The sequence below is a fragment of the Anastrepha obliqua genome, chromosome 2, assembly GCF_027943255.1.
Source record: "Anastrepha obliqua isolate idAnaObli1 chromosome 2, idAnaObli1_1.0, whole genome shotgun sequence".
In the NCBI taxonomy this organism is placed as follows: Eukaryota; Metazoa; Arthropoda; class Insecta; order Diptera; family Tephritidae; genus Anastrepha; species Anastrepha obliqua.
The window spans coordinates 60,759,272-60,771,701 of NC_072893.1; the positions used below are offsets into that span (position 1 = coordinate 60,759,272).

Sequence of the window (12,430 nt, forward strand, 5' to 3'; positions counted from 1 at the left end):
GCCAGTACAGACGAAAGTCGGCCAAATTCTACTTTCCCACTTTTTCCGAGTCCACCACAATGTTGGCACTATACAATACAGAACAACTGATTTGTTTGTTTACGGCAATACTCTCATTGTGGCATCACCACGGTGCCGACTGTAAACAAGCCTTAAAAATTGTGGTAGATTCCAAAACAATGTGGTAGATTTACATATTATTAACAGTGGAAAAGGATTACAAACTCATATTTCATCGTTGCATAGACATGTCAAAAAAAAAGTATCGTTATTTCATAATAAATTAAAAAAATATACTTATATGCATATGTATCATACTTGGACAAAGTGTCAAACAGATTTATTCAAAGCATCTGCCGTGTTCTATTTCTTAACCACTAAGATGATATCATTCGATTTGTTCGACTTAGTTAATAATGACTTTGAGAATAATAATAGCTTTATAATTTCTTATGATTCAGATATAGAGCAAGTATTTTGTACTGCATACTGCACATGTTTATGGGAACATTTGAAAAACATCAAAATTCATTACAGGTCCTACTTATTGAAAACATTGAAAATCGTTAAATGTGGTAGATTTTAAGCTGGTGGTGGTAGATGTCGTAGAAATACTATTTTGCAAAAAGAGTGGTAATTCTGCAACAGAAGTGGTGTAATCCTCACAATAGACATCCCTCTGGGAACAGTGCTGCCAGTCCATCACGTTACCGCAACGGGCTCATTTTGGCGAGGCCACGAGTCTTTCAGGGAGTGATAATACATTCACATATAAGTAGGTGATCTACTTTTTCGTGCTTAACTCCCAATCCGTAATTAAAAAGCGAGATTTCCCATGCAAAGTTTCTCTCCCAAAATCTGAGATTATAAAATAATCCCAGATAATAACGATACTTTTTGACATACAACCCTGTGTTTTCTGTGTAATAGATCATCATTTTTGGGAGTGTAATGAAAAACGTCAAAGTAAAAACTAAATAAAATTGACGCCTGCAAAAAAAGAAGTTTGTAGACATAATTCTAATAAAATGTTTGTTAGGTATTATTAACTATACATTTTTATAATAGAAAAAAGCGCGTGTCCATAAACGTGTGTTCATTATTACTTACAATATTATAAAATGTGATATCGAATTTCGAATGCGTATTGCTGCTATAATTTTTTGAAACCTCAGTAAACGTCGTTTACGGATTTCCTCCAATTTTTTATTATTAGCAGTCAATTAAATTAACTGTTCCTTCTCCATGTCTTTTCTTCATATCGTTATTAATAATAGTTAAACAAACCAAAAACACCGAAATATTCCTCCAAAATAATTTCTATGAAGAGAAACCTTTCAGAACAATATTGACAACTGATTGCCAATTTTGCAGGTAATCTGCCATATGTGAACGGGTAGATTAATTTTGCGGATTTATTGGTGATAAGTGCATATGTGAACGTACTTTAAGCTTCAGAATTTAGGAATTCAATAAACGAAAATATTAGACAAATAAATATCTATCTGAAAAGTTGTGTGTTCAGATAATTTTAATAGCTAAATATTAGAAAAAATCTTGGTAGAGCTTCATCCAATCAATTGAATCAAGCGATGGCGAGTATTTTATCTTTTTCACATCAAACCCATTTGTATATTATATATTTTCTTACCAGATGAAATGTATTCAAGATCGATGCAAACGAAAAACAATTACGACTTTTTTGTGACATTATTAGACAAATTCCAGGCTCACTTTATGGCAATGTGTTAAAGCTTCTTTTCACATTGCTTATTGTGAATTTTTTTATAACTGTTGGGAGTTGGGGAGCTTTTAATTTACTACTCGAGGAAACTTTATAATTATTTTGTACTGTCCCATTCAATGAATACCCAACTACGAAAATATGCTGAGAAAAAATGCATAACTAATTTTTGTCAAATAGTCTGGCAACTCATGGCGTGTCCGCCATCATTTCATTGGAATAAGACGGCAAGCAGTGTGTGGCAAAACCTTAAATTTGGATTTGCTCAAATGTGTGGAGTGAAAAATTCATTTACTGGAATTAATTATCGACGTACTGCAATAATTTTATGTGCGTTATAATAAAACCGGCTGTCGTTATCATCGGTGCCTATAAAACTAATATTATTAAACTGAAATAATTGTATTGAGCAACTTAACACCAGCATAATGTCTTACCCGTCTCGTGCACCTATACCACCGTATATGAATCCAAATATTCCACCTCCTCATGTAAGTTTATATATAAAACACATCTAGATTGTGTATTAATCAAATGTATATTTTTTGAGCAGATGATGCCTCCCGTACCTTCAGCAGTGAGGAATTATAGAGGTTCTGCTACTATCAGCTCCCAGCCTACAGTTTACCAGCGAATGCCCGATCCGGTCCCCCAATATCGCGGTCCTATAATTACGGTTTTTGTTGGTATGTATAGCTGGAAATCTTACTGTATTTTTTGTTGTATCCACATATCGTATTATTATAGGAAACATAAGTGAACGAGTGCCTGAAGCCTTAATTAAAAGGATTCTGTCTGCTTGTGGTGTAGTGGTTAATTGGAAACGAGTGTCGACTTTTGGTTTCTGCGAATATGAGTAAGTTTTATTGATTGTTAGATTGATATATAAAATATAAATTTCTATATGTTTTAAATTTTTAACAGTGGACCTAATGCTGGTATGCGAGCTGTTCGCCTTCTTAGTGAACTAGATATTGATGGGAAGAAGCTTGTGGCTAAAGTTGATGCAAAAAATAAACTTCTATTGGATAACTATAAAGAAGAGGAGTTAAAAAATGGAGTTAATATATCAGCGGTAGATGAAAAGTCTGAAGATGATTTTTGTCTTAATCAAATGAAAAAAATACTTGATGATCATAAGCATGAATTTGAAGAGTTCGATGGCAGTTCTCGGGGAGACGTTTATGGAAACAGAATTAATAAACCTAAAGCAGTCCGCGGAGATGATAAAATAGCAAAGGTTCTTCACGAAACAAATCTGGAGGAAGAAAAAAGGAATCTAATTAGTAGCGAAATTGGAAAATTTAGGAAAAGAGCAGAGGCCGATGAAAGTCGAAAAGAAAGAGAGAAGGAAAAGGAGAAGGAGAAAATGAGAGAAAAAGAGAAGGACAAGGATAGAGAACATGAAAAGGAAAGAGAAAGAGAAAAAGACCGAAAAGTGTCTGATCTCACTAAGGGTGAACTTAGTGAGGAAGATTGGGATGCCGAGGAGCACCACTCTGCTGAAAAAGGCGAAAGAATGGTAAATCGGAAGGAACGTCATTCTAATAGTTTGTCCCCAAGCAGAAAAGAAAAAGAACGAGAGAGCAGAAGAAGAAGAAGTAAATCTCGCTCAAGAGAACGAGAGCGTGATCGCGAATATAGAGAACGTGAAAGAGAGCGGGAGCGTGAACGTGAAAGAGAACGGGAAAAGGAACGCGAAAGAGAGCGAGAGCGTGAGAGAGAAAGGGAACGAGAACGTGAAAAAGAACGAGAAAGAGAGCGCGAACGCGAACGTGAAAGGGAAAGAGAGCGCGAAAGGTAAACATGCAAAAGTAATATAAAATTATCTTAAACGAATATTCAAGGTGATACCCCAGATGAACTCATTGCGTGTCTTGATTGACAGTAAGAATCACAGAAATCAAAATGCACATAAATGTTTTTGCTGGTCGAGCGCCAGCCCCTTTATAGATGCACTTTGCCAAGATCCATTTCGCCCAGGCAGTGACTTCGGCACAGAAACAAAACAAATGAAAAGATGTGGAAGAATAAGCGAAAATCAATTATTTAAATTTATGAGCGCTCTCACAATTCAATACTCGACACTTATTTTCAATTATTTTGTTTCATTTAAAAAGTAATATCCACACAAAGGTTTGTTTATTTTCTGTTATGGCGGTTATTCTGTTAAATTCGCCTAAAAGAAGGGAGCGTCACTTTAACATTCTCTACATCAAAAGATTCATGCACTTTAAAATATCAAAATATAGTTTTTCCAGTGGAATCGCGGTAGGTGATTCGTAAAAGCTTTGTGAGGTTATGTCCTTACAAACCCTGTAGGCCGGAACATTGTGAAAAGAAATCTCTTATAATCCGACAAATCTCTAAAATGGTAAGGTAAAATCAATACCATACGATATGAAACTGTTATGTAATGAACAAAATCTTTCTATGCGACGGAATCGCACATGCCTTACGATACTTCGTAATAAATTACTGCTTATTCAACCATGTACACATGCAATGGTCATTGTGCTATTATAAAAGGTCAAGAATAAGCAATACAATTATAAAGAAATTTAAACATACATGTTGACAAAACATACTGTTTCGCACTTATAGATTTTACGAAGTATTCGGGCTATATCTATCGTTTTCGACGATGATCTCTGTGCAGTACTTTATTACCCCGCTATCAATGTATTTCATAATAAAGACTTAGGAAGCTCCATAACTTAAATGTATTTTCTCATAAAAATAGATTGCATAATTTAATAATATTATATTTATTAATTTAGGGAACGTGAGGAAAAAATCGTTAAAAATATTAAAGATCTCCATAGGGAGAAAGAAGTTGAAGAAGAGCTTCGGGAGCGTAAAAAAGCTGAAAAGAAAGCACGAGAAAAGGAAGAAGCATACCAAGAAAGACTTAAAAATTGGGAGTTGAGAGAAAAGCGAAAAGCTAAGGAATATGAAAAGGTAAATATGTTGTGCACATCTTGATGTAAAAGTTGCTGATTAAAAATTTAACTTTTTCAAGATACGCATTAAAGATAAAATGAAGCTTGAGGAGCGAGAAAAGGAAGCGAAAAGACTTAAAGAATTCGTTGAAGACTATGATGATGAGCGAGACGATCATAAATACTACAAGTAAGATATTTATAAAAATAATTTACGCACATTTAAAACAGTATCCTCTCAAGTATATATAATATGTATGCATAAAAAATTCGAAAATGTTAGTATTTATGAGAGTATTTTTTTATGTACATGCTTGCTTTTTCAGGGGCCGTGAACTACAAAGAAGATTGGGAGATCGCGTTCGAGAAGCAGATCTTGATGCTAAAGATCGTAACAAGGAACAAGAAGAACTAGAAGAGTTGCGAAATAAAATTTTCAGTGGCGAATACGAAAACCCCTCTCAGGAATATGAGAGAGCAAAGAAGGAGCACGAAAAATTGTATAAACCTCAAATATTAATTGATGTAAATTTGGAAAATTTACAACGTAAAGAACGTGAGAAAGAACGTATAAGAGAAAAGTTACAATCAATTGAAAGCAAACGTCACACCCTTGATGTTAATTCAAATGATGAAGGTGAATTAAATGCTCTAGCCAAATCGTATTCCATAGAGTCAATTTCAAATGATGATGCTAACTCTAGACCAGATTCAGCATCAAATATTGAAAGCCACTACAGTCGCCATGGTTCTGAGTCACGTGATTTTGTATCTAATACACACGCAAGTAACTCTACACCGTCCGGTTCATTACAGAGTATAGGCAATTCAAGAACTCAGAATGCAGATGCTGCTACACCGCCCACACAGGCACCCGTTATAAGTCTGAACTTGGGCGCGAACTCCAAGAAAAAGAGAATTGAGTCCACCGGTGTATTTAACGCTGACGAGGACAATGATGATGAGAGTAGCTCTAAGAGGCGAAAATTAGTTCCATTAGGTAAGTTGTATGCCTCAACGATTTCGCATAAATTATTTTTTTATTTTATTGCAGATTACGATGACAATCAATCAAGAAGTGGAGGCAGCGCATCGCAAACAGATCGCCATAACTCGAATGCGGGTAAACCTATTTCAAGAAAACATGGTAAGAATGATACTGCCACTACAGAAACAGTGAATAACAAAAAGGAGGAAAATAATACTAGGATACATGATGAAAAGCGCCGCCACATTAAAAGCATCATTGACAGGATTCCTACGCAAAAGGAAGATTTGTTTAATTATAAACTCGATCGCAACGAAATTGATAACAACCTTATGGAACGTAAAATTCGACCCTGGATAAATAAAAAAATTATTGAATATATCGGGGAGCCCGAGCCAACACTAGTTGATTTTATATGTTCTAAGGTGCTGGCAGGAAGTTCGCCGCAAAGCATTTTGGATGATGTGCAAATGGTAATTAATGAAGAATGTAACAATATGAGAACTGTATTTGTAACGAATGAAAATATCTCTTACTTAGGTCCTAGACGAAGAAGCAGAAGTATTCGTGGTTAAAATGTGGAGATTGCTAATTTATGAAGTAGATGCAAAAAAGATCGGTATAGGTAAATAATATGTGTAATATTAAGTTGCATATTTATATAAATAAAACAAAATCAAACCAGTTAGTGTAGAAGTCGGATGTTAATTATATTTTTAAGCCATGATTTCAGCTTCTTTGGACACATTTCTCTTGTTCGTAAGTCATGTAAATGAGATTTAATAGGGTTAACTGATGGTCGTGGCTGCCGTAGCCGAATGGGTTGGTGCGTGACTACCATTCGGAATTCAGAGAGAACGGAGTTTCGAATCTCGACAAAAGACCAAAAATGAAGAACATTTTTTTTCTAATAACTGCCGCCCCTTGGCAGGCAATGGCAAACCTCCGAGTGTATTTCTGGCATGAAAAAGCTCCTCATAAAAAAAATTTTGCCGTTCGGAGTCGGCTTAAATCTGTAGGTCTCTCCATTTGTGGAACAACGTCAAGACGAACGCCACAAATAAGAGGAGAAGCTCAGCAAAATACCTAACGGAAGTGTACTCCCCAATTATTTTTTGTTTTTTGTTTTTATATGTTGGCTTTGCCCGCTAGCAGCCTGTATATTGATTTTAGCTTTCTAACAAATGTGTTAATTTAAATTTTCTGTCGTTGTTGTAGCAACATACTAAACTCTGTCAGTACAATGTAGACGTTTCCACTACAGTCGGTTCTACCTTACCGAAACGACCCGTATTTCTATCCGCCCAAGAACTGTCACTCCAGCAGCATTCCCCGTATGTAAGTACGGGGAATGTTTATGCTGCTACAGCAACAACAACAACGGTACAGCGTAGATACTGATCGTTTTCGTCGAGCTCATCTAACGGTAAGCCCAGAAAATTTGCTATTTCGACAGGTTGGGCCCAAGGGGGGAGGGTCAGATAAATGGGTTTGATAGGTCACGTGAAAAGGTGATTAGTATCGCGCGGGGTGCCTTCACATGCTGGACATATGTTTAGTATGTCGGAGTCAATTCTAAATAGGTAGGAGTATAACCTGCTACAGTATGCAGGACGTAATTGTGCCAATGTTACACGGGTCTCTCGGAGTAGCTGAAGCGCTTCATCTTCTGTGGGTGGTGGTTGGACTCCGATTAAGGCATTCGGGGGTCGGGAGCTTAAGAAGGTGGTAAGTGTTTGCGCTGGATCTCGTTGGAGTAATTGAAGCCCTATCTAGTGCACCGAAGGCATCCCGTAGTTGGTTTTGCACACATTTCATAAAGAAGTGTAATTTGCTCGTACTTATTCGCTAATGCTGTTGACATCTTAATTTCTATCACAGTAGAATGCTAACGAGCTATGTTGGGTGGAAGTTATGGTGAAAAAGTGGAGTGTGAGGCGGGGACGCTAGAGCTCTTGAGCGTTACTCCAACGGGTTTTACAACTTTTTGAGTCAATGGAAACTTTCTTAGGCACTCCAAAAGGTAAATATTAAAGAGTTTTTTTTTAAGTATGTCGTTGCACGGCAACCCCTTAATATTATATAATATAAGGATTTTAAAATACTTTTTTATGTGAAAGCAACAACAAATTAGCTATGATTAAGCGACCTTTTTTATAGACGCTTGCCGGCAGTACTTGGGGCAAATACAAAGAAGGGTTGCTGCGCCTGTCTGGTAGCGTGTAACCAGTGATTCGCAGGGGATAAAGCTGCAAACTTGTCAGAATAGTGCTACCGGGACAGCCACGGGATGTCTCCTTATTTCCCCCCTGCAACACCTACACAATGAGGCGTCAAAGCTACCTGTTAAGGAGCGAAATATAATGGCTTAGCAAGCAGTTTTTCCTTGGTAGCACCCTTGCAGGCATTTGCTTGAGCCCGAGCCACCCAAACTCAGGCACGTCAGGAGGCATCTCTTAACTACACTAAATAGATCCAGGACAAAATACATTTACAACTACTGGACCGGACAAAATACAGTAAACGACATTCTTCGGGAGACCGAATGCCGTTGACGGAGTCCAATCACCACCTATTGCAGACGAAGAGGTTCAGACGCACGTAACTTTGGCTCAATTGCGTTCTGGATATTGCAGCAGATTGAACTTCTACCTATCCAGAATTGATCCCGACATACCCAATTTGTGCCCAACAAGTGAAGGCAAACCGCACGATATTAACCATCTCTTTACATGCCCCATTAAACCTACTCACCTAACACCCCTCTACCTCTAGACCCAACCTGTCGAAACAGCATGCATTCTGGGTCTACCGTTAGATAAGTTACGCGCAGCGACCTGTGACTACATCGCACAGACAGGGTTTAGCAAGCTGTTCCACAAAAACAACAACGTATATGATTAGCTCGCAAGAGAATAAGGCCTCTTCTCTTCTCGGCTCACTTGACGAAAAATTTTCATGTGAAAGCAATGACAAAGTTATCGAGCAAGATTTGCCGTTAGAGAGTTTGGGTATATCTCATAAAACTGGTATAGCTCACAAACATATATAATTTTAGGCAGCTATATTGCCACTACCTAACGCTTGGCGAATAGAAGAGGCCTATCCTTCGGAAGTACGACCAGGGATATCTTATAAGAGCCTGAGCAAAACAAGCAACGAGTTGAAGCAACAAATGTTTCCCTGCATGAACGCGTTTAGTAATACTCAAAAAAACAAGAGATTCAGATTTCTCCCAAATGAGTATAGAATGGAATAAAGAGATGCTAAAAATAAATTCTGATGCTGTTGAAATGCTGAATTGGAATCATTGGCACTCCGAGTTAGAACACGCAAAAACACCGATAACAGATACTGTTGAATTAATGTGCAATTTCGATTAATGCAATCATCTTTTAATTTTTTTTTCGCTAAGTAAAGCAGTTTTGTGTGAGATTATTTAATGTTTATCATTGCATTAATACACAATACACAATCGAGTTATAAATTTTCTATAAATACATGTTAGTTTGTCTTATATATACGTACATTATTTTTACAAAATTACATAATCGCTGATTTAACTACTTATCATCAACATCTGCAACTTGATACATTAGAATCGTCATCTCCATTCACATCGATAGTATTGGCGATTTGTGATGAATTGTAATAGTCCGATGTGACTATCTAAATTGAAATAAAAGTTGTAATTGTTTTTAATAAAAATAATTTGATAAGTTTTAACATTACTATATATAATATACTACATACATTTGTGGAACATCAAGACGCACGCTACAAAGAGGAGGAGAGCTCGGCCTAACACCCAAAAAAGGGTGTACGCGCCTATTACATATATATATATAATACATAAGTACTGTGAAATCTTAAACAATAGAAAAGGGGTGGGCGGCATACTTCCATTATCTCGAAAATTTCGTTACATTCACATATCGTCAAAATATAATATCTGAAGAAATTTTTAGAAAATTTCTTAAGCCCATAGGTTTTATGTGGTCAAATTATAACAGTACTATAAAGTAATGGTTTACAGACATTCCGTTAAGAAGAGGCGTTTGATAATGGGACTCTTAACGATTTATTATGAACTAAAATTTTACTATGCAGACAGTTTTCGTGCTCAAAATTTCCCGTTATATTAGCAAAGCATTTTTGCATGAAAAAGTTGCAAAAAGAGTTTGCAGGAAGTTATATAAAGTTTTTCATATGAAGTAACATATGTAACATTTTTTTTTGGTGGGTAACACACGAGGTAGGTACCACATTTAAACAGAAACTGTTATCCAAGACATTATTTTAGTAATATGTCTGCAGTATTACGCAGCGCTTAAGCTTTAAGCCAATATTTTTTTATATCTAAATATTCTGGGTATTCGATATTTATCTGTATTGTATCTAAGTACTTTTTTTTATCTACATTTTCAGGATATCTAGATATGATCTACAGATTGGATGTCGAAATTTAAAGAAATTCCTTTTTTTGGGCAAATGCAATCGGAATCTGACTGTTTGGTCGAGCTCCTTCTCCAATTTGTAATGGAACGACCTACAGTTTTCTTTAAGCTGCCACTGAACGGCAGATGGTTGTTATGAAGAGCTTCTTGACGCCACATGACAAGCACATATATAAAATTACATGAGGAAAAAGTATATATATTTCTTTGATCACCTTTTCTACAACTTCTTTGAATACGTCCGCCACAAATTGGTCTCCCTTTGCTGATGCTTCAACAAACAGAGCCCTATGCTTGCGTGCAAACTTCAACCCTTCTTCCCGACTTATGACACGTTCCTTGTCGATTTTATTGCCAACGACAATAGTAGCAATGTTGGGATTATCACTATAATTTTCAAGCTCCGCAAGCCAAGCTTCCAACTTTGTCAGTGATTCTCGGTTAGTGATGTCATATACTAGTACTGCTCCCAACGCCTAAAAATATGAGAATTTAAATTGCTTTCATATGTACGCCAAAAGGCATCGACTGTGCATTGACACAATTTTGATTAAATTTTATTTTAAACCTTTCGATAAAAGCTTGGAGTAAGGCTGCGAAATCGCTCAGCACCAGCCGTATCCCAGAGGGCCAATTTATATTCCAGCCCATCAATATTCATTACTTTACTCTTGAAATCCATTCCAATAGTAACGTCGTGGTTGTCATCAAATTTATCTTCGACGAATCGGCGGATGAGACTGAAAATTAATTTTTAAGTAATTTATTGCCCAATAACGCATAGTTACATATTTAACATCTTGTCTTATTTGGCTCGTTATATTTCGAGCATTGCATACCTAGACTTTCCAACACCACTTTCGCCAATTATTAGCAGTTTAATTGTTCTGTCGGTCATCCTAATTTTGTATTACACAGAGATTCAATTATCCTAAATAATGGAATAGATTATACGCAATAAATATATGCATTCCAATTTGATTTATGATTATGGTACACCTTCGATACCTTCGATACCGTCGATAATTCTATCGTTTACATGACCAAACGAAATGATTTGGCAGCACCTTAACTTAAGTTTGTATCTAGACTAGGCGAATATACGCAAGACATTAGAGTAAACAAAAATTTACATATATTTCGTTTTTGCAATATGGAGGTTTGAATATCGAAATTCCAATCCAAGGGTTAACAAAAAAAAGCAAGAGTTAAAAAAACCGTTTGATATTAATTTGCAGAATAGTAGAATAACCTTTATCTCCCTTCTTCGATATACTGCGTGGTGTTGTTGATTGTGCCGTTCTCCTTGAAAGGATTTTCTTTAATATTCCCACACGCTCTCGTTGCTCAGACTTTTCTATGTTGGTCTTCTTAAGAGTCTGTATTAGCGAAATGCCCCTATTACTCGAACGCAATTGAGCTCGATATATTCCCAAACCATATCGAAATTGATTTCTCCTTTTCAAAAACTCGGTTAATGAATGCTTTGAATCTCTTTTAAAACTCTTAAACCGATATATATATTGTGCTCAAATTCTGATGGGTACTCACTACACCTTTCCATCAAAAATTTAAAATAAAAGAAATCTTGATTATTTATACATGTTTAGCTTAAAACATTGAATTTTATTTGTTTTTATAATAGGTTCACATACAACTAGATTATTTACTATATAATCCGTGTTTGAAAGTATTTTCTCACTGGACATACGGTTTTATAAAATAATCTTAGGTTATAAAGATACTTTTATCCTTACAACCCTGTGCCTTCTGTGTTATCGATAATTATTATACAAATGCAGAGAAAAGTCAAAATAAAACAAAATGGACGCCGGGAAAGAAAAGCGTGTGTACATAGAGGCTTTGGCCTGTTATTGCTTATTATAAAATGTAATAATGAATTTCTCATGCGTATTGGTACCATACATCAGTAGATGTCGTGTACGCATACCTCCAACTTTCTACTACTAGCAGCAAATTACGCAACTAAATTAACTACTGTTTCTCTTTGTATTTCCTTCATTTCGTTAATAGTATTTAAACTAACCAAAAATTCCTATAATATTTCAGCAAATCCATATCCATATGAAGAAAACCCCTTTCAAACAGTTTTGACAGCTGATGGTCAATTTTGCAACTATTCTGCCATACGTGAACGAGTATAGTAATTTTTGTGGATTTATTACTAATCACTGCATATGTAAACGTACTCTTAGACTCCTACTTTCCTGAGAGCAGACTACTTCTACATCTAATCAAACTTTTCCATTAAATCGAAATTACCGGTAGACTGGAAGAT

At 36.0% G+C, this 12,430-nt stretch overlaps 2 protein-coding genes across 2 annotated transcripts; one reads left to right on the forward strand and one right to left on the reverse strand.

Moving 5' to 3' along the window:
* The first annotated feature begins 1,951 nt into the window (after positions 1 to 1,951).
* On the forward strand, positions 1,952 to 6,362 carry LOC129237469 (RNA-binding protein 25). Its single transcript, XM_054872247.1, has 9 exons — positions 1,952 to 2,235; positions 2,298 to 2,430; positions 2,492 to 2,600; positions 2,669 to 3,544; positions 4,525 to 4,705; positions 4,767 to 4,876; positions 5,013 to 5,686; positions 5,741 to 6,147; positions 6,215 to 6,362. The coding sequence occupies exons 1-9, from the start codon at positions 2,173 to 2,175 to the stop codon at positions 6,305 to 6,307; spliced, it is 2,646 nt and encodes an 881-aa protein (XP_054728222.1). The 5' UTR covers positions 1,952 to 2,172; the 3' UTR covers positions 6,308 to 6,362.
* Positions 6,363 to 9,024: 2,662 nt separating this feature from the next.
* On the reverse strand, positions 9,025 to 11,135 carry LOC129237470 (ras-related protein Rab-18-B). The gene is made up of 4 exons (XM_054872248.1): positions 10,971 to 11,135; positions 10,700 to 10,871; positions 10,347 to 10,607; positions 9,025 to 9,343 (listed from the first exon to the last, which is right to left on the reverse strand). Exons 1-4 carry the CDS (start codon positions 11,027 to 11,029, stop codon positions 9,248 to 9,250), a joined length of 588 nt encoding a protein of 195 aa, XP_054728223.1. The 5' UTR covers positions 11,030 to 11,135; the 3' UTR covers positions 9,025 to 9,247.
* Positions 11,136 to 12,430: the final 1,295 nt, after the last annotated feature.